We start from the raw sequence: 26,808 nt of genomic DNA, 5'->3' as shown, positions 1-26,808 counted from the left end.
CAAGTGCGGATTGTCTGCAATACTTGTACATAGTTATTGTTAACTAATCGGGTTCTTGTTGTGAGCCATCTATTCAGAGGCTCCTCTGTTATCATGCTGTTAACTGGGTTTCATATCACAAGTTGTACGGTGTGATTGGTGTGGCTGGTATGAGTCTTACCCGGGATTCAAAATCCTTCCTTATTGTGTACGCTCGTCCGGGCACAGTATCCTAACTGAGGCTTGGAGGAGGGTCATAGGGGGAGGAGCCAGTGCACACCAGATAGTCCTAAAGCTTTCTTTAGATGTGCCCAGTCTCCTGCGGAGCCGCTATTCCCCATGGTCCTTACGGAGTTCCCAGCATCCACTACGGACTACGAGAAATAGAATTATCGGTAGGTAAATTCTTATTTTTTATAACTTTGTGCATTAAACAAAGTGTGTCTACATTCACACAATTCATTTATGTTTCATATACACCTTATATACACAGTCTGAAGGTCATTTAATACAATATTTTTAATAACTTTGTGTATTAAACAAAGTTTGTGTACATTGAGCCATCAAAAAACAAAATTTTCACTATCTCACTCTCACTCAAAAAAGTCCGTATTTCGGAATATTCTGTATTTCGGATATTTGGATATGGGATACTCAACCTGTATTGACCATCAAAACATTCAACTGCTGGAGCGAGCATAGCCTCGCTGGACCCTGCAGACTTGGAATTGCAGAATATTTTGCATCAATGTTTAGCATACTGATCTAGCATTATAGATGCGTTAAGTGGTTATTGCAAGGTATAGTAATTGCTTTGTCTTCTGTCTTATAGCCAAAGATATTACTTACTTCTGTCCATTCACTGGAGCTATCCGGGGAAGTTTCACAGTTACCAACTTCAGACTGTATTTCAAGTGTTTGGAACGGGTGCGTTTATTTTCTTTGTTGGTTATTGTATGTTTAGGTTGCTCGACACTAGATGTTTTTTTTCAGGGGGTATATGTATGGTAAATGCTTGTTCTTAGGAGATTTGTTTTCATATTCAGTATGTACTGACGCTTAAATACTCTGGCCTCCTCTTATGGATCCTCCAGATCTGTGCACTGGTCACTGACTTGTGTCGGCCTCTCTTCCCTACCAGCATTTGTGCAATATATGACCAAGGGGGAGAGATGTATAAAGCCTTCTAAACTCTGTAGAAGTCGCCCATAGTAACCATCCGCTTCTACCCATAATTTTCTAGAATGCACTTGGTAAGTGCCACCTTGATTGGATTCTATGGGCAAAGCTTGATACATTTCCCTCTAAGTCATTAATAACAAAATAGGATGTGGGTTGTGTCCTTGCTAGTTATTGTCTGGGAAAGAATAGAGGTTTACAGCTCATCTGTTTGCTAGGATCGCCACTTAATATTGGACGCCCCTCTTGGAGTAATAAGTCGAATCGAAAAGATTGGAGGAGCTGCCATGCGCGGAGAAAATTCCCAAGGTGTAGACATCGTGTGCAAGGTAACGCATTATACACTGATTGGGACACACACGTGCACTTGGTGGGGATGGTGTTTTGCAATTACAACATACTATTTGTTCCTTTTCAGGACATGAGAAATATGAGATTTGTCTTCAAGCAAGATGGACGCACTCCAAAAACAGTGTTTGAAAGCCTCATGGTTTATGCCTTCCCTTTAAACCACAATTTGGTATGACTTATATGAGTATCCGTCAATGCCATGTATGAATGCCGAGTGTAAATTATTCCAAAATGAATCTGCAGTAAGCAAACTTTACATCTTCACCGGTGACAACGGGCATTAACAAATTAATATATAAATAACAGAACTGTAAAAAAAAAAAAAATATGTGGTTTTACCTTTCTTTCAAATGTGTGTTTGTACCCTTGGTACAATTTAATCATGATGGTAGCATTAACAAAACAAAGAAAAAACTAAATATATATCTATATCTATATATCTATATATCTATATCTATATATCTATATCTATATCTATATCCACTAAACCAAAAATCCATGCAGAGTTTGTATAAGGGGATACAAACACAATGTATATATAAACTGTCAAATATGTCGTTATATCGACATCCCGAGCGGTGGAATGCTGGCAGGGGGGCGAGCGCAGGTTCTATTCTCCCTCTATGGGGGTTGTGGACACCCAAATTCTTTTTTTTATAATAATTAGTGCTCTCAATGCAGTGGGACCACTAATATGCTTTTTTTTTTTTTCATTTAAAGTTCTACAAGATTTGGTATGCAAGGAAATTTTCCTAGTTGCGCATAAAGTTACTGAAGTGGTCACCGATTTATGTTAGGACATATTTTGGTTATGTCTTATTGCACAAGCTCTCCTTAGTGAAACTGGTCAAAAAAATAAATGAAAGTACTATTTTTTGGGGGGGGAAATCATCTTTAGTATATTTGTAGATGTGAAAATTATATTTTGTTGGCTTAAATTAATTTTGCGATCCCAGCGCCCACAGCCCAGGGGGCTGTAGCAATGAGCACTCTCATTGTATAATAATGGAAACGCCTTGCTGTAGCATAATTCCCATTATGCAATATCGCAAGCCTATTTTATATCCGTTTATAGTGGTGTCTGCGGAGGTGACGCACATATAGCATCCTCCTGTTGGAGGATCTGTGTATTCTTTGCTGTATACTTTCATAATGAATCACGCTTTCTTTTTCGTCCACTAGGGGGCACAGGATCATTATGCTGGGTATAGGCTTGATGTGGAGGCAGACTGGCACCATTGGGTTGCTTTATACTTCCATACTGAATTGCGCTTTCTCCTTTATCAGCCGTATTCAGTCAAATACCCAACAATTCTTTTCATTCAATAGTAATTGCAAGTGCTCTGTCATATTAAGATTTTATTAACAGTTTCTTATATAGAGCAGTATATTCCGTTGCACTTTACAATTGGAGCAACAGTAATAGAACAAAACTGCGTTAAAAACAGACAGACATAGAGGTAGGAAGGCCCTGCTCGCAAGCTTACAATCTATGGGGGTCATTCCGAGTTGATCGCTAGCTGCTTTCGCTTGCTGCGCAGCGATCAGGCAAAAAAAGGCACTTCTGCGTATGCGGCGCAATGCGCACGCGCGTCGTACTATTACAACGAACGTTGTAGTTTCACACAAGGTCTAGCGAAGCTTTTCAGTCGCACTGCTGGCCGCAGAGGGATTAACAGGAAGTGGGCGTTTCTGGGTGTCAACTGACCGTTTTCAGAGTGTTCGGAAAAACGCAGGCGTGGCTGGGCGAACGCAGGGCGTGTTCATGACGTCAAAACAGGAACTGAACAGTCTGAAGTCATCGCAAGCGCTGAGTAGGTCTGAAACTGCACAACATTATTTTGTATCCGCTCTGCGATCCTTTCGTTCGCACTTCTGCTAAGCTAAAATACACTCCCAGTGGGAGGCGGCATAGCGTTTGCACGGCTGCTAAAAACTGCTAGCGAACGAACAACTCGGAATGACCACCTATAGCTGACACATGAGAATGGATTGTACATTGTGTCTATGCTCTTGTACGCACTGTAGTTTCTATAAAGTTTCTACTGTCGTTTTTAAACCTGTGTGCTATAAGTCTTACAGTATGGTAATGTTGTTCTTTCTTCTATCCCAACCTGTCTGTGCGGCACATGGATTGTGTGTAAGTGTCACCTGGGAAGGCAGGACAAACCATTAAGCACTCCACCCTCTCCTCACAGTTTCCATTCTGTTTGTGTTGCTTAAGCGCCTCAGGGCATCTAACCTCCGAGTATATTTTGTTATTCCCACACAGCCTCTCTTTGCTTTCGAATACAAAGAAGTGTTCCCCAAAGATGGCTGGAAAGTATATGACCCCATCACAGAATACAAAAGGCAGGTACGGAATGTGGACATTTATTCTCTTTATCCACAAGTATTTCCTTTCTTATCAGTATCGCAGCGTTTCTCTAACGTCCTAGTGGATGCTGGGAACTCCGTAAGGACCATGGGGAATAGCGGGCTCCGAAGGAGGCTGGGCACTCTAGAAAGATCTTAGACTACCTGGTGTGCACTGGCTCCTCCCACTATGACCCTCCTCCAAGCCTCAGTTAGATTTCGTGCCCGGCCGAGGTTGGATGCACACTAGGGGCTCTCCTGAGCTCTTAGAAAGTTATAGTCTTAGAATTTGTTATTTTCAGTGAGACCTGCTGGCAACAGACTCACTGCAGCGAGGGACTAAGGGGAGAAGAAGCGAACTCGCCTGCTTGCAGCCGGATTGGGCTTCTTAGGCTACTGGACACCATTAGCTCCAGAGGGATCGACCGCAGGCCCAGCCTTGATGTTCGGTCCCGGAGCCGCGCCGCCGTCCCCCTTACAGAGCCAGAAGCAAGAAGATGGTCCGGAAAATCGGCGGCATGAAGACATCCTGTCTTCACCAAGGTAGCGCACAGCACTGCAGCTGTGCGCCATTGCTCCTCATACACACTTCACACTCCGGTCACTGAGGGTGCAGGGCGCTGGGGGGGGGGCGCCCTGAGGCAGCAATAAAAACACCTTGGCTGGCTAAAATACCTCAATATATAGCCCCTGGGGCTATATATGAGGTAAATACCCCTGCCAGAATCCCATAAAAAACGGGAGAATAGGCCGCGAAAAAGGGGCGGAGCCTATCTCCTCAGCACACTGGCGCCATTTTTCCCTCACAGCTCGGCTGGAAGGAAGCTCCCTGGCTCTTCCCTGCAACTACAGTACAGTAAGAGGGAAAATAGAGGGGGGGGCTTTAAAATTGGCACTGTATACAGTATATTATATAAAAAGCAGCTATTAGGGACATAACTCAGTTAGTCCCTGTGTGTGTGTGTGTGTGTGTGTGTGTGTGTGTGTGTATATATATATATATATATATATATATATATATATATATATATATATATATATATATATATATATATATTATAATATAGCGCTCTGGTGTGTGCTGGCATACTCTTACTCTGTCCCCCCAAAGGGCTTTTGTGGGTCCTGTCCTCTATTTGAGCATTCCCTGTGTGTGTGGAGTGTGTCGGTACGGCTGTGTCGACATGTTTGAGGAGGATAATGATGTGGAGGGGGAGCAGATGCCTTTAGCAGGGATGTCACCCCCTGGGGGTCAGACACCTGAGTGGATGGTATTATGACATAAAAAATTGTCAAAAAATTTGACGACATGCCGACTGTGGGACAGCCGAGTCTTCAGCTCGTGCCTGTCCAGGTGTCTCAAAAGTCATCAGGGGCTCCGAAACGCCCGTTATCTCAGGTGGCACAAGTAGATGTCGACACGGATACTGACACCAGTGTCGACGACTGAGTCAAATTTAATGCCCGTTAAGGCCATTCACTGCATGATTGAGGCAATGAAAGAGGTGTTAAATATTTCTGATTTACATCCAGGTACCACAAAAAAGGGTATTATGTTTGGGGAGAATAAACTACCTGTAGTTTTTCCCCCGTCAGATGAATTAAATGAAGTGTGTGAAGAAGCGTGGGCTTCCCCTGATAAGAAATTGGTAATTCCTAAGAAGCTACTAATGGCGTTCCCTTTCCCGCCAGAGGATAGGTTACGTTGGGAAACACCCCCGAGGGTGGATAAAGCGCTCACACGTTTGTCTAAAAAGGTGGCACTACCGTCCCAGGATACGGCCGCCCTTAAGGAACCTGCTGATAGAAAGCAGGAGGCGATCCTGAAGTCTGTATATACACACTCAGGCATTATACTCAGACCAGCTATTGCGTCAGCATGGATGTGCAGTGCTGCCGCTGCGTGGTCAGATAAACGGTCAGAAAATATTGACACGTTAGACAGAGACACGATCCTGCTAACAATTGACCATATAAAAGACTCAGTCTTATACATGAGAGATGCACAGAGGGAAATCTGCCGGCTGGCATCTAAAATAAGTGCATTATCTATCTCTGCTAGGAGATGCTTATGGACTCGCCAGTGGACTGGAGATGCAGATTCCAAAAGGCACATGGGAGTCTTGCCTTATAAGGGGGAGGAATTATTTGGGGATGGTCTCTCCGACCTAGTTTCCACAGCAACGTCTGGGAAGTCAGCATTTTTACCCCATGTCCCCTCACAGCCTAAGAAGGCGCCATTTTATCAGGTTCAGTCCTTTCGGTCCCAGAAAAACAAGCGGGGAAAAGGAGGGTCTTTTCTGTCAAGAGGCAGAGGCAGGGGAAAAAGGCTGCAGCAAACAGCAGGTTCCCAGGAACAAAAGTCCTCCCCCGCTTCCTCTTCCAAGTCCGCCGCATGACGGTGGGGCTTCACAGGCGGAGCCAGGTACGGTGGGGGCCCGCCTCAGGAATTTCAGCGATCAGTGGGCTCGCTCACAGGTGGATCCCTGGATCCTTCAAATAGTATCTCAGGGATACAGGCTGGAATTCGAGGCGACTCCACCCCGCCGTTTCCTAAAATCCGCCTTGCCGATTGCTCCCTCAGACAGGGAGGCGGTGCTAGCAGCGATTCACAAGCTGTATTCCCAGCAGGTGATAATCAAGGTACCCCTACTTCAACAAGGCCGGGGTTACTATTCCACACTATTTGTGGTGCCGAAACCGGACGGTTCGGTGAGACCCATTTTAGATTTGAAATCCTTGAACACATACATAAAAAAATTAAAGTTCAAGATGGAATCGCTCAGGGCGGTTATTGCAAGCCTGGACGAGGGGGATTACATGGTATCCCTGGACATCAAGGATGCTTACCTGCATGTCCCCATTTACAATTCTCACCAGGAGTACCTCAGATTTGTGGTACAGGACTGCCATTACCAATTCCAGACGCTGCCGTTTGGACTCTCCACGGCACCGAGGGTATTTACCAAGGTTATGGCGGAAATGATGATACTCCTTCGAAAAAAGGGAGTTTTAATTATCCCATACTTGGACGATCTCCTAATAAAGGCACGATCCAAGGAACAGTTGTTAGTGGGAGTAGCACTATCTCAGGAAGTGCTGAGCCAGCACGGCTGGATTCTGAATATCCCAAAGTCACAGCTGGTCCCCACGACACGTCTAATGTTCCTGGGAATGATTCTGGACACGGCCCAGAAAAAAGTTTCTCCCGGAGGAGAAAGCCAGGGAGTTGTCTTCTCTAGTCAGAGACCTCCTAAAACCAAAACAGGTATCGGTGCATCACTGCACGCGGGTCCTGGGAAAGATGGTAGCTTCTTACGAAGCAATTCCATTCGGCAGGTTCCATGCCAGGATTTTTCAGTGGGACCTGTTGGACAAGTGGTCCGGATCGCATCTTCAGATGCATCGTTTAATAACCCTGTCTCCACGAACCAGGGTGTCTCTTCTGTGGTGGCTGCACAGTGCTCATCTTCTGGAGGGCCGCAGATTCGGCATACAGGACTGGGTCCTGGTGACCACGGATGCCAGCCTACGAGGCTGGGGGGCAGTCACAAAGGGAAGAAATTTCCAAGGACTATGGTCAAGTCAGGAGACTGCCCTTCACATAAATATTCTGGAACTAAGGGCCATTTACAATGCCCTAAGTCAAGCAAAATCCCTGCTCCTACACCAGCTGGTGCTGATCCAGTCAGACAACATCACGGCAGTCGCCCATGTGAATCGACAGGGCGGCACAAGAAGCAGGACGGCGATGGCAGAAGCCACAAAAATTCTCCGATGGGCGGAGAATCATGTACTAGCACTGTCAGCAGTGTTCATCCCGGGAGTGGACAACTGGGAAGCATACTTTCTCAGCAGGCACGACCTCCACCCGGGAGAGTGGGGACTTCATCCAGAAGTCTTCCAAATGATTGTAAATCAATGGGGTCGTCCACAGGTGGACATGATGGCGTCCCGCCTAAACAAAAAACTAGAGAAGTATTGCGCAATGTCAAGAGACCCTCAGGCGATAGCTGTGGACGCTCTAGTGACACCGTGGGTGTACCGGTCAGTTGGTGTTCCCTCCTCTACCTCTCATACCAAAGGTATTGAGAATAATAAGAAAGCGAGGAGTAAACACAATTCTCGTGGTTCCGGATTGGCCGAGAAGAGCGTGGTACCCGGAACTTCAAGAGATGATCTCAGAGGACCCGTGGTCTCTGCCGCTCAGACAGGACCTGCTGCAGCAGGGCCACTGTCTGTTCCAAGACTTACCGCGGCTGCGTTTGACGGCATGGCGGTTGAACGCCGGATCCTGAAGGAAAAGGGCATTCCGGAGGAAGTCATTCCTACGCTTATTAAAGCCAGGAAAGATGTTACGGCAAAGCATTATCACCGCATATGGCGGAAATATGTTGCATGGTGCGAGGCCAAAAAGGCCCCAACAGAGGAATTTCAACTAGGTCGATTTCTGCATTTCCTGCAAGCAGGAGTGAATATGGGCCTAAAACTGGGCTCCATTAAGGTACAGATCTCGGCTCTGTCGATTTTCTTTCAAAAAGAACTAGCTTCAGTACCTGAAGTTCAGACATTTGTGAAAGGAGTGCTGCATATTCAGCCCCCATTTGTGCCTCCTGTGGCACCTTGGGATCTCAACGTGATGTTGAGTTTCTTAAAATCACATTGGTTTGAGCCACTAAAAACCGTGGATCTGAAATATCTCACGTGGAAAGTGGTCATGTTATTGGCCTTGGCTTCAGCCAGGCGAGTGTCAGAGTTGGCGGCTTTATCATGTAAAAGTCCTTATCTGATTTTCCATATGGATAGGGCAGAATTGAGGACTCGTCCCCAGTTTCTCCCTAAGGTGGTGTCAGCGTTTCACCTGAACCAGCCTATTGTGGTGCCTGCGGCTACTAAGGATTTGGAGGACTCCAAGTTGCTAGACGTTGTCAGGGCCCTGAAAATATATGTTTCCAGGACGGCTGGAGTCAGAAAATCTGACTCGCTGTTTATCCTGTATGCACCCAACAAGCTGGGTGCTCCTGCTTCTAAGCAGACTATTGCTCGTTGGATTTGTAGTACAATTCAGCTTGCACATACTGTGGCAAGCCTGCCACAGCCAAAATCTGTCAATGCCCATTCCACAAGGAAGGTGGGGTCATCTTGGGCGGCTGCCCGAGGGGTCTCGGCTTTACAACTTTGCCGAGCAGCTACTTGGTCAGGGGCAAACACGTTTGCAAAATTCTACAAATTTGATACCCTGGCTGAGGAGGACCTGGAGTTCTCTCATTCGGTGCTGCAGAGTCATCCGCACTCTCCCGCCCGTTTGGGAGCTTTGGTATAATCCCCATGGTCCTTACGGAGTTCCCAGCATCCACTAGGACGTTAGAGAAAATAAGAATTTACTCACCGGTAATTCTATTTCTCGTAGTCCGTAGTGGATGCTGGGCGCCCATCCCAAGTGCGGTTTATCTGCAATACTTGTACATAGTTATTGTTAACTAAATCGGGTTATTGTTGAGCCATCTGTTGAGAGGCTCTATTGTTTCATACTGTTAACTGTGTTTCATATCACGAGTTGTACGGTGTGATTGGTGTGGCTGGTATGAGTCTTACCCGGGATTCAAAATCCTTCCTTATTGTGTACGCTCGTCCGGGCACAGTACCTAACTGAGGCTTGGAGGAGGGTCATAGTGGGAGGAGCCAGTGCACACCAGGTAGTCTAAGATCTTTCTAGAGTGCCCAGCCTCCTTCGGAGCCCGCTATTCCCCATGGTCCTTACGGAGTTCCCAGCATCCACTACGGACTACGAGAAATAGAATTACCGGTGAGTAAATTCTTATTTTTCTAATCCTGGCTGTGCTTAGTTCTGTTGCATACATGGTTTTGCCCATTTATTTTCCATGTTTGATTTGTTTTTATTTTGTTTTTTTTAATTGGCAAATGTCCGTTTGTGTTTTTTATTAAATGCAGGGAGTGCCTAATGAAAGTTGGAGAATTACGAGGTTGAATGACCGCTATGAGCTGTGTGACACCTATCCGTCAACCCTTGTCGTTCCGGTCAACATGTCGGATGATGAATTAAGGAGGGTGGCTGCGTTCAGAGCAAATGATCGAATTCCTGTACGTACACTAATTTGACATAGACTAGTACAGAACCTATACAGATGTGTCCGCGTACACTATTGCAGTGTAGGCGCCATTCAACCCCAGGCACTGTTCAACTCTGCTTGCACGGATAGTCTCTTTTGCTTGAATTTGCGTGATGCAACGAAAGCGCTTCACGAGACTGCACTGTTTCATTTGATATGCAACACTTGTACAGCTGTGCGCAACTGAGTCTGAATCTGTGTACGAGGCAATACTATACGGTAACATAGTTAATGAGGTTGAAAAAAGACAAGTTGGCTTTTTCTCATGCCAAGTTCCATTGTTCTTCATCTGCGACTTTATGGATATCTGGTTTTCACCTGACTGCACTCATCCCCTACAGTTTGAGTACTCGTGAAATGATGCAAATGGATACTTATATAAAGGTGTGTTTTACTTTCACATGTATCAAATATGACACTCAATATAATGAAACAGTGCAGATAATATTGTGGAACATGAAAAAGGTGGTAAGCACAATGTGTGCTCCACGGGGAGCACCTTTTTAACTCAGTCCTTTAATCAGTCAAATTGGTGATTAAATCCTTTAGGTTCTTGGCGTGTGTGTTCTGACACAAAGGCCAATGGGCTGGAAAAAATATATATATGTAATGATTAAATCTGGCTGTGTTGCTTTAAAAGTCAAATATAGATTTTCCAGTGGAAATGTCTCTAGTCCTGACCGGACTGTGTGGGCTTTAAAAATCTGTCTTTAGTAATTAGATTCATATAGTTGCAGAGGACGGCGTCCCGTACCTCTGCGTGTGGAAGTCAGGTATTCGTGCACTATCGTTGAGGCCGTACTTGTTGGATGTACAGGTGCGGGGGGCAGCGGGAACCTCCTGGCGGCTCCGGACAGACTCGTCCCTCAGCTCGCGCACCCGCTCTCCGGTTCGTCCTGTTAGGGATTTCCCCGTGTGCCTGCGCCGCTCGCTGGGTTGGTCGTATTCGCGTGGGGGGGGAGCTCAGCCGCAGGATCTAAACAGAGCCTGTGGCAGTGTTGCACCTCCCCACAAAGGAGTACTCACCTGTGTGGTCCTCCTGCTGCCCGTCCGTCTGTGCTGCTTACCGATGTCTGCGCCGTAGGTCCGAGGGTCTCACAGCACTCTCCTGTCCTCCAATGGTTTGATGTCTCTTAGTCGTCTCCTCCAACGCGTTTCAACCGGATCGGTCTTCCTCTGGGAGTCTTTGCAGTGTTCTGATAGTGGTGGGTGTTAAAATGGCTTGCGGGAGGGACCAGCATCAGTTCCTCCTTTGTTCCACTGATTTGATTGGTGGTTGAGGTTGTCAGTATTGCAGGGGGCAGATTACATGTTCCTGCAATCTGTCCCATTTGTGAGTTTCAGAAACAGGGAAAGTATGAAAACATGGCAATGCAAATGAAATTCCTTTTTTTTTTTTTTTTTTGATTGGTGGTTGAGGTTGTCAGTATTGCAGGGGGCAGATCACATGTTCCTGCAATCTGTCCCATTTGTGAGTTTCAGAAACAGGGAAAGTATGAAAACATGGCAATGCAAATGAAATTCCTTTTTTTTTTTTTTTTTTTTTAAAAAGGTCCATAGTGGTGTTTCTTAATTATTTTTTGTTAGTCATTTGTATTCTCAGACAAATAATACGATTCTGGTTGTGTGTCTGGGTTTCTGAATTCATCTGCGACTTTGTACGTGTTTAAAACGAATTCCTGTGCCGTTAAATTTGCAGCCCAGCGTCTCTGGTACATATTGAATAATGTTTTGCTGTATCTGCGGTGCAAATTAATTTTTTAATTTTAAGAAAAAGATCATACGCTACACTGCTCGGCACTTCTCACTCGCACCGCATGGCATATTGAGGCTAGGTGTATCAGGACACATCTGTATGTACAAGTAATATCCATTGTATGCTCTTTTTAAGGGCATAATCAGTTACCCACGTGTGGCGTGATCTCTTCTCCTATGTAAAGTGCCTGGAACTAATTAGTTAGAGACCCACAATAAACTCGAGGCAGCAGACGGCGATTATTTCTACTCGCTCCTCTGAAGGATACAGGCAGAAATAAGCAGTACGGATGGTGTAGTGGTTAGCATTACCGCTTCACAGCACTGAGGTCATGGGTTAGATTTCCACCACAGCTCTTGCTGTTTGGAGTTTGCCTAGTCTCCTGTGATCGCGTGGGTTTCCTCCCACACCAAAAATATACTGGTAGGTTAATTGGCTCCCAACAAAAAAAAATAATGAACCCTAGTGTGTAAGCGTTTTCTCGTTTGTGTTTAGGGCAGACTAGATGGGCCAAGTGATTCTTATCTGCTGTCAGAATTCTATGTTTCTATGTAATACCGCTTTTACACTAAATACAGCGGCTCGCTGCCGGGACCCTGACATGGGTGCTAACCGGCTGCGACCCGCTTCAGCCCCCTTTCCCACTGCCATCTCCAACCATATTGCCGGGTTGGTGACATTGCCGGTGACGCAGCAGGATCACATGATCTCCAAGCGCTGCCTGTCCATTCACTGCGAAAGGGAAGCCGGGTCGCATTTACACAGCACAGTTTGCCGGGTTGAACCAGTGCTCAACCCTGCAAACTACCCGAGTTGGAATACCGGATCACGCGACACGGATTATTCCAACTCGACCCTTTTACACCATCCAGCAGCACAGGTTATGCACGTTCATATGCAATAACCTGTGTTATATGCTGGCGGTGTGTAAAAGGGGTATAAGAGTTAATTGCTGACTGCAGTATTATTGTGGGTCTCTAATTGAGTAGCTCCAGGCACTTTACCTGGGAGAAGAGACTGAGCAGCACAACCTTTGAGTAATCAAATCTGCCCTTTAACTGTATACATTGTATATTAACTGTGTACTGCTCCTATTGAGTTGTGTTTCATGAGCTGAAATAAATACGGTTTTGCTCCCTTTCCTGCTACTTTAAACACTAGGCCCCCACTTACACGATCAGTCACACCCTGTGCTCCTCTCCTCTCACGTGTGGCTGTTAGAAACAAGCTGATTGGGTGTCAGGTTTAACTTTATATATGTATAATGTGTGCGCTTCAGTAAGATTGACATTATAGAAGACCCATCCCCTAAACACAGTGTTAGCCGCCATTTTGTCTGTGAGCCATGTTGTACCCCATGCCTCAGTGCTGAAACAATTTCCCAGTGAATGGATAAGCTAAATATTGAGCCCATAAAATAGCAGCATCTGACTTTAAAACGAAACAACACAAACTAAGCAATCGTGTCTAGAGGTCTCGTAATCTCCAGTTTCTTCTGCAGGGTCCACAGGTTATCCACAGGATAACATTGGGATATGAGGTAGTGACAGCAGATTGGCACCAAACGATCAAAGCTTTCGGCCTCCCAGAATGCAACGGGCACATCCCTATATCCCCGCCTCCTGTCGCAGGCAATTCATTTTTTTGTTTGGTGCGGGAGGAGCCGGACCATGATCAATGGGCTGCTGGTTTTTAGCAGCCATAAGCTTTTTTTTATTCTATTTTTATACTACTATTTTTTTTTTTTTTTTTTTTTTGAGCGATCCTTCTAAAAAGCGTCTTGTACGTACCTTAGAAAGAGTCGCTCATACAACTCCATGCCGGGTCGTGACAACGCTTACCCACATGTACAAAGCTGTTTCGGCGGGCGTCTGTGTAGGATGTACTAGCAAGTCCAGCAGACGTTACCAGGCTGTGGCCAGAGCACAGGGAGAGGTAAGGCATTGGTTCCGCTTAGTAGGGGAAACACGACACAGCCGCACTGTTTCGGGATGGAGACTACCGAATAGTCGCTGATGCGGCTGCCACCTCGGGTACACCAGCGCTAGGCCTCACGGATCATAGGCTCCAGGGGTAGTATGAGGCTGCGATCCCTAGGGTTGATGTCAACGCTCCCTTGGTGCCCCTCCCCCCGGTTCTTGACCAGTTTCCTCCGAGTTTCCCGCCATGAACTCCATTCCCGATTCCATCTGAGATGCTGTATAGCTAAAAGGACCCAGTCGCAGCATAGGCAGCTGTATGACTTGGGCGTCTGTGTGCACTGTAGGCTCATGTGGCGATTGTGTACACTAATAGCGTCTGGATCCACTCAGCGTTCACTAACGTATTGATCGATCCTGGAAGCGGGGTGAAGTCTCCCTGTATCCCACTCTCCAGAGCCGGGTGATACAGCACTAAATCTCTATCTACCTTTGGTACGAATAGTTGGATAAGTGCCTGATGCATATGAGTCTTTAACTATTGCTGCTGTTTTCTTTCGCTGTGTGACTGAATATGTTTAAACTCCGATATCAGGTAATGCAGTAATCTGTTTCTCCTACATACTTGAAATGCATCTGTAGTTGATTATGTGCTCATATTGCTTATTATACTAATGTATAACAAGTGACTGATTACTAGTGTGATTGCTGACTTTACTATTTTCTGTCAGTTTCTGTGTATTCCGATCCTCAGTGCTGGTGCAAATCAGGGAGGGATCGGATTGTATGTCACTAACAAATTTTAAATTGATTGCAGTCATAATTTGTGTAGTTAACACTGTACAGGTGTGTGATTTTATTTATCATGTCTAAGAGAGGCATGGGTGAGGAGGATACACTCTCCACAGCAGCACCACCACTCATGTCATGCTTGTCTTGCAAAGCTGAGTTAACCTCCCAGGATCTGGTTCAAAATGGATTATGTGCAAATTGTTGTAGCTTTCACCAAAACCTCTTGAATAATCCGAGGCAGGCACAGGTTCAAGTTTAACCCCCATGGGCTACCTTTGCACAGACATTATCCAGCATAGCTGAGAGGATAATGCCAGCTCCTATACCAGGGATAGGTTACCCTATTAACCCTTACATGCAACATTCCACCTGGGGGTTATCACATCCAGTACAGGAATCGTCAGCCTCTCAACAGAAACAGGCTGAAAGGCCGGTGGTAAGTAAATCCCATTGACATGAAACATCATCTTCAGTCTACAAAAGTTTCAAATGAGGACTCTTCGGAGGATGAGGACTCATCGAACTATGGGTCTGCATACAGAGATGAGGAGGAAGACATCTGCTCAGGGACATTCCTGAGCTAATTAGTGCTATAAAAGCCATTCTATCCTTAGGGAGGCAGCAGAGCTGATGCTAAAATCTAAGACACCTGTGTTTAAACGTCCCAAAATAGTTAGGACTGAGTTTCCTGGGTCAGAACGGCTGATGGAAATTATGCAAGAGGCTTGGGTTACACCCAGTAAGAAGTTTAGAATTCCAAGAAAATGGAATTCCCATTTTCTCTAACGTCCTAAGTGGATGCTGGGGACTCCGTAAGGACCATGGGGAATAGCGGCTCCGCAGGAGACTGGGCACATCTAAAGAAAGCTTTAGGACTAACTGGTGTGCACTGGCTCCTCCCCCTATGACCCTCCTCCAAGCCTCAGTTAGATTTCTGTGCCCGACGAGAAGGGTGCACACTAGGGGCTCTCCTGAGCTTCTTAGTGAAAGTTTTAGTTTAGGTTTGTTATTTTCAGTGAGACCTGCTGGCAACAGGCTCACTGCATCGAGGGACTAAGGGGAGAAGAAGCGAACTCACCTGCGTGCAGAGTGGATTGGGCTTCTTGGCTACTGGACATTAGCTCCAGAGGGACGATCACAGGCCCAGCCTGGATGGGTCCCGGAGCCGCGCCGCCGGCCCCCTTACAGAGCCAGAAGAGCGAAGAGGTCCGGAAAAATCGGCGGCAGAAGACGTTCCTGTCTTCAATAAGGTAGCGCACAGCACTGCAGCTGTGCGCCATTGCTCTCAGCACACTTCATACTCCGGTCACTGTGGGTGCAGGGCGCTTGGGGGGGCGCCCTGAGACGCAATAAAACATGATAAAAATACCTTACATGGCAAAAAAATACATCACATATAGCTCCTGGGCTATATGGATGCATTTAACCCCTGCCAGAATATACAGAAACACGGGAGATAGGCTCCGCCCCCTTTTCGGCGGCCTTATCTCCTCAGCACACTGGCACCATTTTCCCTCACAGCTCAGTTGGAGGGAAGCTCCCTGGCTCTTCCCTGCAGTCACTACACTACAGAAAGGGTTAAAAAAAGAGAGGGGGGCACTAATTAGGCGCAGTATTAAAACATACAGCAGCTATAAGGGGAAAAACACTTATATAAGGTTATCCCTATATATATATATATATATATATATATATATATATATATATATATATATATAGCGCTCTGGTGTGTGCTGGCATACTCTCCCTCTGTCTCCCCAAAGGGCTAGTGGGGTCCTGTCCTCTATCAGAGCATTCCCTGTGTGTGTGCTGTGTGTCGGTACGTTTGTGTCGACATGTATGAGGAGAAAAATGATGTGGAGACGGAGCAGTGTGTCTGTAACAGTGATGTCACCACCTAGGGGGTCGACACCTGAGTGGATGTACTGTTGAAAATTACGGGACAGTGTCAGCTCTGTATAAAAAAACAGTGGTTGACATGAGACAGCCGGCTACTCAGCTTGTGCCTGTCCAGACGTCTCATAGGCCGTCAGGGGCTCTAAAGCGCCCGTTACCTCAGATGGCAGATACAGACGCCGACACGGATACTGACTCCTGTGTCGACGGTGAAGAGACAACCGTGATTTCCAGTAGGGCCACACGTTACATGATTGAGACAATGGAAAATGTTTTATACATTTCTGATAATACGAGTACCACCAAAAAGGGGTATTATGTTCGGTGAGGGAAAACTACCTGTAGTTTTCCTGAATCTGAGAAATAAAATGAGGTGTGTGATGATGCGTGGGTTTCCCCCCGATAACAATTGATAATTTCTTAAAGTATTGGCTGTATACCCTTTCCCGCCAGAGGTTAGGGTGCGTTGGGAAACACCCCCTAGGGGGGATAAGGCGCTCACACGCTTGTAAGAACAAGGGCTCTACCCTCTCATGAGATGGCCGCCCTTAAGGATCCTGCTGATAGAAAGCAGGAGGGTATCCAAAAATGTATTCACACACATACTGGTGTTATACTGCGACCAGCAATCGCCTCAGCCTGGAGGTGCAGTGCTGGGTTGGCATGGTCGGATTCCCTGACTGGAAATATTGATATACTAGATAAGGATAGTATATTATTGCCTATAGAGCATTTAAAAGATGCATTTCTATATATGCATGATGCACAGCGGAATATTTGCCGACTGGCATCAAGTATAAGTGCGTTGTCCAATTCTACCAGTAAAATGGTCAGGTGATGCGGATTCCAAACGGCATTTGGAAGTATTGCCTTTGAAAGGGGACATTTGGGGTCGGTCTTTTAGACCTGGTGGTCACGGCAACAACTGGGAAATCCACGTTTGTACCCCAGGTCGCCTCTCAAAATAAGACGCCGTATTATCAGGCGCAGTCCTTTGTTGGCAAGCGGACAAAAGGTTCCTCTTTTCTGCTCGTGACAGAGGGAGAGGAAAAAGGCTGAAGAGATTACCCAGTTCCCAGGAACAGAAACCCTTTCCTGCCTCTGCAAAGCCCTCAGTATGACGCTAGGGCCTTACAAGCTCAGGCACGGTGGGGGCCCGTTCTCAATGAATTTCAGTGCGCAGTGGGCTCACTCGCAAGTAGACCCCTGGATCCTTCAGGTAATATCTCAAGGGTACATATTGAAATTCGAGACGTCTCCCCCTCGCCGTTTCCAAAAGTCGGCTTTACCGACGTCTCCCTCTGACAGGGAGGCAGTTTTGGAAGCCATTCACAAGCTGCATTCCCAGCAGGTGATAATCAAGGTACCCCTCCTGCAACAGGGAACGGGGTATTATTCCACACTATTGTGGTACCGAAGCCAGACGGCTCGGTGAGACCGATTCTAAATCTAAAATCTAAAATCTTTGAACACTTACATACAGAGGTTCAAATTCAAGATTGAGTCACTCAGAGCAGTGATTGCGAACCTGGAAGAAGGGGACTACATGATGTCTCGGGACATCAAGGATGCTTACCTTCATGTCAAAATTTACCCTTCTCACCAAGGGTACCTCAGGTTATGGTACAGAACTGTCACTATCAGTTCAGATGCTGCCGTAGGGATGGTCCACGGCACCCCGGGTCTTTACCAAGGTAATGGCCGAAATGATATCCCTTCGAAGGAAGGAAATTTTAGTTATCCCTTACTTGGACGATTCCCTGATAAGGGTAAGTTCCAGGGAACAGTTGGAAGTCGGTGTAGCACTATCTCAGGTAGTGTTGCGGCAGCATGATTGGATTCTCAATATTCCAAAATCGCAGCTGGTTCCGACGACTTGTCTTCTGTTTCCTAGGGATGTTCCTGGACACAGTCCAGAAAAAAGGTGTTTCTCCCGGAAGAGAAAGCCAGGGAGTTATCCGAGCTAGTCAGGAACCTCCTAAAACCGAACCAAGTCTCAGTGCATCAATGCACAAGGGTTCTGGGTAAAAATGGTGGCTTCCTACGAAGCAATCCCATTCGTTAGATTCCACGCAAGAACTTTCCAGTGGAACCTACTGGACAAATGGTCCGGGTCGCATTTTCAGATGCATCAGCGGATAACCCTGTCACCAAGGACAAGGGTATCCATCCTGTGGTGGTTGCAGAGTGCTCATCTTCTAGAGGGCCGCAGATTCGGCATTCAGGACTGGGTCCTGGTGACCACGGATGCCAGCCTGCGAGGCTGGGGAGCAGTCACACAGGGAAGGAATATCCAGGGCTTAGGGTCAAGCCTGGATACATCACTTCACATAAATATCCTGAAGCTAAGGGCCATTTACAATGCTCTAAGCTTAGCAAGACCTCTGCTTCAAGGTCAGCCGGTGTTGATCCAGTCGGACAACATCATGGCAGTCACCCACGTAAACAGACAGGGTGGCACAAGAAGCAGGAGGGCAATGGCAGAAGCTGCAGGGATTCTTCGCTGGGCGGAAAATCATGTGATAGCACTGTCAACAGTATTCATTCCGGGAGTGGACAACTGGGAAGCAGACTTCCTCAGCACGACCTCCACCCGGGAGAGTGGGGACTTCACCCAGAAGTCGTCCACATGATTAAAAAACTCGACAGGTATTGCGCCAGGTCAAGAGACCCTCAGGCAATAGTTGTAGACGCTCTGGTAACACCGTGGGTGTACCAGTCAGTGTATGTGTTCCCTCCTCTGCCTCTCATACCCAAGGTACTGAGATTGATAAGATGGAGAGGAGAAAGCACTATATTCGTGGCTCCGGATTGGCCAAGAAGGACTTGGTAACCGGAACTTCAAGAGATGCTCACGGAGGATCCGTGGCCTCTACCTCTAAGAAGGGACCTGCTCCAGCAAGGACCCTGTCTGTTCCAAGACTTACCGCGGCTGCGTTTGACGGCATGCCGGTTGAACACCGGATCCTGAAGGAAAAAAGGCATTCCGGATGAAGTCATCCATATCCTGATCTAAAGCCAGGAAGGATGTAACCGCAAAAAGATTATCACCGCAATTGGCGAAAATATGTTGCGTAGTGCGAGGCCAGTAAGGCCCGACAGAGGAAATTCAACTGGGTCGATTCCTACATTTCCTGCAAACAGGAGTGTCTATGGGCCTGAAATTGGGGTCCATTAAGGTTCAGATTTCGGCCCTGTCAATTTTCTTCCAAAAAAGAACCAGCTTCAGTCTCTGAAGTTTAGACGTTTGTAAAAGGGGTACTGCATATACAGCCTCCTTTTGTGCCTCCAGTGGCAATTTGGGATCTCAATGTAGTTTGGGTTCCAAAAGTCACATTGGTTTGAACCACTTAAATCTGTGGAGTTAAAATATCTCACATGGAAAGTGGTCATGCTGTTGGCCCTGGCCTGGGCCAGGCGCGTGTCAAAATTGGCGGCTTTATCCTGTAAAAGCCCTTATCTGATTTTCCATTCGGACAGGGCGGAATTGAGGACTCGTCCTCAGTTTCTCCCTAAGGTGGTTCCAGCGTTTTCACCTGAACCAACCTATTGTGGTGCCTGCGGCTACTAGGGACTTGGAGGAATCCAAGTTGCTGGATGTTGTCAGGGTCCTGAAAATATGTTTCCAGGACGGCTGGAGTCAGGAAATCTGACTCGCTGTTTATCCTGTATGCACCCAACAAGCTGGGTGCTCCTGCTTCTAAGCAGACTATTGCTCGTTGGATTTGTAGTACAATTCAGCTTGCACATTCTGTGGCAGGCCTGCCACAGCTAAAATCTGTAAAAGCCCGTTCCACAAGGAAAGTGGGCTCATCTTGGGCGGCTGCCCGAGGGGTCTCGGCTTTACAACTTTGCCGAGCTGCTACTTGGTCAGGGGCAAACACGTTTGCTAAATTCTACAAATTTGATACCCTGGCTGAGGAGGACCTGGAGTTCTCTCATTCGGTGCTGCAGAGTCATCCGCACTCTCCCGCCCGTTTGGGAGCTTTGGTATAATCCCCATGGTCCTTACGGAGTCCCCAGCATCCACTTAGGACGTTAGAGAAAATAAGAATTTACTTACCGATAATTCTATTTCTCATAGTCCGTAGTGGATGCTGGGCGCCCATCCCAAGTGCGGATTGTCTGCAATACTTGTACATAGTTATTGTTACAAAAATCGGGTTATTATTGTTGGGAGCCATCTTTTCAGAGGCTCCTCTGTTATCATACTGTTAACTGGGTTCAGATCACAAGTTATACGGTGTGATTGGTGTGGCTGGTATGAGTCTTACCCGGGATTCAAAATCCTTCCTTATTGTGTACGCTCGTCCGGGCACAGTATCCTAACTGAGGCTTGGAGGAGGGTCATAGGGGGAGGAGCCAGTGCACACCAGTTAGTCCTAAAGCTTTCTTTAGATGTGCCCAGTCTCCTGCGGAGCCGCTATTCCCCATGGTCCTTACGGAGTCCCCAGCATCCACTACGGACGAGTAGTGATATGAGAAATAGAATTATCGGTAAGTAAATTCTTATTATCCTCTTCCACCTGGGGACTGTTTAAAAAGGGAGGTGGCTCCCAAAGTAGATACGCATGTCATCCGACATGGAAAGCTGACTCAGAATCCAAGAAGGTTCTGGAGTCTTTGCCTTTTACTGGAGATATTCTTTTTGGTAAAGAATTAAACAGTATTTTGGAGTCAGAAGCAGACTCCAAGAAAATGAAGTTTCCTTCCACACACAAATACAAGCCTAGATTTCCAGCTTTTCAGCCCTTTCGGATTCAAAGAAAAGCAAAAGGAAAGGGTTATGGCAAACAGTCTCAATCTGACAAGTTGGGTAAGACTAAAAAGCATTGGGCTACTAGAGGACCGGCTTCCAAATTAGAAGATAAGCCATCAGCCTGATGGTGTGGGCCTCCACCTGGGGGCCCCAGGGTGGCAGGCCGACTTTTTCAGTTTGCACAGATCTGGCAGCAATCTACCACAGATGCCTGGCTGCAAGAAGCGGTATCTCACGGTTATGCGTTTGCTTTCAAGAAACACCCTCCTCAAAGGTATTTTTGTACCAGCCCGTCTTCAGTGGAAATGAAGGCCAGGGCTTTGCGAGAGGCAGTTCAGAAGTTGCTTCAGTCAGGAGTGATAATTCCAGTTCCTCTTTCACGATGAGGACAAGGTTTTTATTCCAACCTGTTTCTAGTCCAGAAGCCAAATGGGTCGTTTCGGCCCATACTCAATCTCAAAGTGCTGAACAAGTACATTTGGGTTCCTCAGTTTCATATGGAGACTTTACTTTCCATTATTTTGGCCATGGAGCCGGAGGATTTTATGGTATCCCTGGATATCCAGGATGCTAACCTTCATGTTCCTATAGCACTGTCCCATCAGCGCTATCTCAGGTTTGCAATTCTCCAGCAAATTTTCAGTTTCAGGCCCTACCATTTGGACTGGCCACAGCTTCCAGAGTGTTCACCAAAATTATGGTGGTAATGGCATCTTATCTCCGTCAGCAGGGAAAAGGATTTTTCCATACCTCAACTATTTATTAATCCTGGCACAATCTTAGGAATTGCTTCAGTGTCATCTGCTACAGACAATAGCTTGTTTGCAGAGACACAGTTGGCTCCTAAATTGGGCAAATTTGTCACTGGTTCCTTCACAACGGATGACTCACTTGGGGGCTGTGTTGGATTCGATTCAAGTCTTCAGAGAGTAATTTTACCTCTGAACAAAATATCCAAAATTCAGTCAAGGATTCAGGAGCTGCTACATAGTCGGGGTATCCATTCACGCAGCAATGCGTGTGATGGGATTGATGGTGTCGACATTCGACATGATGGAGTCTGCTCGGTTCCACTTGAGGCCTCTGCAACGTCTGATCCTTTCCAAATGGAATGGTTTTCATCAGACAATAAAAACGCAGACTATGGTTCTTCCTCTGGAAGTAAGTAGGTCATTAGCCTGGTGGCTACAGACATCCCATCTGGACAAAGGGAGACCCTTTTGAATATCAGATTGGGAAATTCTGACAACGGATGCCAGCCTTCAGGGCTGGGGAGCGGTGTCAGGAAGGAGTTGCTTCCAGGGGCAGTGGACCAAGGAAGAAAGTTGCCTGCCAATAAATATATTGAAACTTCGGGCAATATATATGGCACTTATTCAAGCAAAGGACATCCTCCAGGTGAAACCAGTCCAAATCCGCTTGGACAATGCAACGGCAGTAGCGTACCTCAACCATCAGGGAGAAACTCTCAACCAAAACGCAATGAATGAGGTAAGTCGCACGTTACAGTGGGCAGAACATCATCATCCAGCCTTGTCCGCAGTGTCCATTCCGGGAGTCCTAAACTGGGAAGCGTATTTTCTCAGTCGACATGCCATTCATGCAAATGAATGGGCTTTACACACCGAGGTCTTTCAAACTCTGGTAGACAAGTGAGGGTTACCGGAGATAGATCTCATGGCGTCCTGTCAGAACAACAAAGTTCCCGCATACGGGTCAAGAACAAAGGATCCCAAAGCAATCTTTGTGGATGCACTGTCAGTAACATGGGACTTTCGTCTGGCCTATGTGTTTCCACTAGTCGCCCTGTTACCCAGGGTGATGCGAAAGGCAAAACAAGGAAGGGGTGCCGTGATACTAATAGCTCCGGCTTGGCCCAGAAGACATTGGTACACAGATCTGCAGAGGCTGTCGATGGATGCTCCATTCCTACTCCCTCAACGTCCAGATCAACTGTCTCAGGGTCCTTGCGATCACAAGCACCTGGATCGACTGTCTTTGACGGCGTGGCCCTTGAGACTTCCATCCTGAAAGCGAGAGGACTCTCGCAACAGGTAATTCAAACAATGCTCAGAGCAAGGAAACCTTCCTCAGCTCGTATTTATCACAGAATATGGCAAGCCTATATTCAATGGTGCAGTGACCGGAAATTTGATCCTAGGTCTTTCAGAGTCCTAGCATTCCTTCCTGTCAGCAATGAACAAAGGTCTAAGAGTGGCTTCCTTGAGAGTGCAAGTGTCAGCATTGACTGTATGGTTCCAAAAGAAAATTGCTAACCTACAGGATGTGCACACTTATTTCCAGCGAATGCTGCACATTCGGTCCCCCTTTGTTCCTCCTACAGTGCCTTGGGACTTAAGTTTAGTCCTAAAGGCCCTTCAAGTTGCCTCATTGGAACCACTAAAATGAGTGGATCTTAAATGGTTGACAGCTAAAGTTCTCTTTCTATTGGTTCAGCTAGAAGAGTTTCAGATTTAGGGGCATTGTTATGTTGCCCTCCTTTTTCTGTTTTTTATTTTTTTTTATTTTTTATCCAGATAGAGTGGTTCTATCTGGGCATCTTCCTAAGCTGGTGTCTAAATTCCACCTTAATGAAGAAATTGTAGTCCTGGCCTTCCAAGGGCCAGACCTTTCTGTGGAAGATGCATCATTGGACGTAGTCTGTGCTTTAAGGATCTACGTGGATCGTACCAGTGCCATCAGAAAATCACACTCTTCGTTCTCTACGGATTTCACAAAGAGAGGATGGCCTTCTGATAAGCTGACACTGGCGAGGTGGCTTCGAATGACGATTTCAGAAGCATATTCTCAAGCTGATCTCCATGTTCCGGCTAATGTCTCTGCTCGTAAGGTAGGTTTGTCGTGGGCAGCACAGCGTGGTGCTTCAGCAGAACAGATATGTAAGGCAGCCACATGGTCTTCCATTAACACATTCATTAGACCTTATGCCTTTGATACCTTTGCCTCTCAGGAAGCTGAATTTGGGTGAAGAATTCTCCTCTCCAATCAGAAGTGTCCCCACCGCTAAATTGCTTTGGGACATCCAAATGTTATCCTGTGGATAGCCTGTGGACCCTGCAGGAGAAATAATCGTTATGGTAGACTTACCGTTGATAACTCTATTTCTCTTAAGTCCACAGGATTCACAGGGATCCCACCTTGATGTACCTGATTTGAGGATCCTTTCACTTACTAACCTCTTCCTTCTTGTATGGAAGGGTGTGCATGTGTGTTCTTCTCGCCTGATTAGGGCTCTCTATGATGCTCCTGCCTTGAGCTTTGGGAAACAACTGACTTGCCTGAGCCAGGAGGTGGGGATATAGGGACGGGCCCATTGCATTCTGGGAGGCCGAAAGCTTTGATTGTTTGGTGTCAATCCGCTGTCGCTACCTCATATCCCAATATTATCCTGTGGATCCTGTGGACTCAGGAGAAATAGAGTTATCAACGGTAAGTGTACCATAATGATTATACCCTTGGGGCAGTGTCTACGGGCCGTGTATCGCCGAGCTGTAGTAATGGAGTCTGTACCTCTGCAGGTTTTATCCTGGATTCACCCGGAGAGTCAGGCTACCATCATACGCTGCAGCCAGCCCTTGCTGGGGGTGAATGTGAAGAGGTGTAAGGAGGATGAGAAGTACCTACAGTCTGTCATGGATGCCAACGCACAGTCCCACAAAATCTTTATCTTTGATGCAAGACCTAGCGTCAATGCTGTGGCAAATAAGGTATTTTCTCAGTTTTCAGCATAAGAAGGCATTCTCCTCTTCTGTATGTATTGCAAGTCTTTCCATTCTCCTGTCTCTCTATTCCTGCTGAATAAATCAGTCATACCACCTGGGAAAGCAGAGGAACTGTTCTGCAGTCAGCCATGATTACATAGCCGCTAACTATAAGCTGTGTAGATGTGAGAATTTTTTTTTAGGCGCAAATATTCAAAGTCCAAAGGTTAACGCTCCTATAAATTAAGTGAATGATGGGGAGGAAGAAACCCTATCATTTTAGCTTAATATTTACTGCAACATAAACGTTAAACACAAATTGCTTCACAAAAGCTGCAGATATCTGGGGTCATACATGGGTCCCAACATGCGTCTGGCCGCTCTGCGTTGTCCCAACTTTTCTTCCTGCTGGGTCAAATCTAAATCTTAATACTAACCAACACCCGCTCACTCTATATTACCTTATGTGTTTGGGTACCATAAAAGGAGGGTTGGATTTGTAGTAGAGTCCTATGTCTTCCCCACCTTCTGTCCTCACTACAGTTCCATCATGACCATGATTGGGTCCAGGGCTTTGAAAAGTCAGTGGCCAAAGTAACTTCATGGTTGGAGCAGAGAGCTGACCAGATAGCACTCCGCTTGTGTGTTTTATTCAAATTCGGCTGTCCTTTCTGGCGCTCATTTCTTCATGGACCCTACAGACTAAAGGTTGGGAGGTCCTACAGGAGAGTCCCCCATAGTTAAGGTGACCCTTTTTCTGCTGAATAGCAGTATGTGAGTAAAGGGATAGTATGGTGTAACTTTAGTGGTTACTCTTATACCCCTTTCACATCGCACAAATAACCCGGTACCGACACGGCATATTGCCGTGTCGAACCGGGTCAGTGTGCGATGTGAAAGCACACTGGCCGATTTAGCGGGTCGCCTGACCCGGTAAATCAACCCGGTAAAAAAGAAGGGTTTTACCCGGGTTGATTACCGGGTCAGGTGCGGTGTGAATGGGAGCCGTGTCGATGCGACACTGTTCCCATTCACAAGATAGGGAGAGGCGGCGCAGGAGATGAGCTCATCTCCCGACGCCGCCTCCACCCCCGCCCCTGCTGCGCGCTCCGTTGTTATGGCAACCGACCCGGTATATTGCCGGGTCGGAAAGCCAGCAGCGGAGTGCAAATGCCGGATCCCACCCGGTAAGTACACGTTTGTCTTACCGGGTAGGATCCGGCATTTGCAGTCTGAATGCAGCATTACAGGACTGCTCAGTGGTTCAGCCGCTGTAACCTGTTTGAGTTATTGACTTTGGTTGTATCTCCCCACTCAGTGATGCTGCTTTCACATCGCAAAACCTGCTTTTGAAATGGTATTTGAAACGGTTCTTAAAACGGGTCTGAGCAGTTAAACCCCTTTCACATCTCATGTTGTAACCAGTAAATTACCATTTCATTACTGTTTTGGTACCTTTCACACTGAACCCGTTTCACCCATAGAAAACAGTGGTTGTCATTATAAATGGACTTTTCTGGCCCACACATTATTAATAATTATTAATTAATTCATTATTAATAATTTGGATAGTCGTACGATGGAACCCAGCAGCTTGAAGCATATCTATTTATATTAGAAGGGATTAGGTACTTGGTTTGTCTTTTTTGAAGGCACAAGTATTTATATATTTTTTTAAATAATTTTTTTTTTTTTTTTAGATGGAATGGTAAAATTCAGAAAAAAAATGGCGTGGGGTCCCCCCTCCAAAGCATAACCAGCCTCAGGCTCTTCGAGCTGGTCCTGGTTCTAAAAATGCGGGGGGAAAATTGACAGGGGATCCCCCGTATTTTTAAAACCAGCACCGGGCTCTGCGCCTGGTGCTGGTGCAAAAAATACGGGGGACAAAAAGAGTAGGGGTCCCCCGTATTTTTTACACCAGCATCGGGCTCCACTAGCTGGACAGATAATGCCACAGCCGGGGGTCACT

At 46.5% G+C, this 26,808-nt stretch overlaps 1 protein-coding gene across 3 annotated transcripts in view; it reads left to right on the top strand.

Moving 5' to 3' along the window:
- The window catches only part of MTMR2 (myotubularin related protein 2), a 58,271-nt gene that overhangs the window by 19,489 nt on the left and 11,974 nt on the right, over positions 1-26,808 (top strand). For all 3 annotated transcript variants that reach the window (XM_063951487.1, XM_063951484.1, XM_063951485.1), the window contains 6 exons: positions 812-906; positions 1,377-1,487; positions 1,577-1,678; positions 3,782-3,865; positions 9,817-9,966; positions 24,657-24,845. In XM_063951487.1, coding sequence (XP_063807557.1) covers positions 812-906; positions 1,377-1,487; positions 1,577-1,678; positions 3,782-3,865; positions 9,817-9,966; positions 24,657-24,845 — 731 coding nt within the window. The remainder of the gene's footprint in view (positions 1-811; positions 907-1,376; positions 1,488-1,576; positions 1,679-3,781; positions 3,866-9,816; positions 9,967-24,656; positions 24,846-26,808) is intronic.

Source organism: Pseudophryne corroboree, chromosome 2, assembly GCF_028390025.1.
Source record: "Pseudophryne corroboree isolate aPseCor3 chromosome 2, aPseCor3.hap2, whole genome shotgun sequence".
Classification (NCBI taxonomy): Eukaryota; Metazoa; Chordata; class Amphibia; order Anura; family Myobatrachidae; genus Pseudophryne; species Pseudophryne corroboree.
Note: the sequence above shows the minus strand (reverse complement) of the source record. Positions and strands in the feature narration are given on the sequence as shown.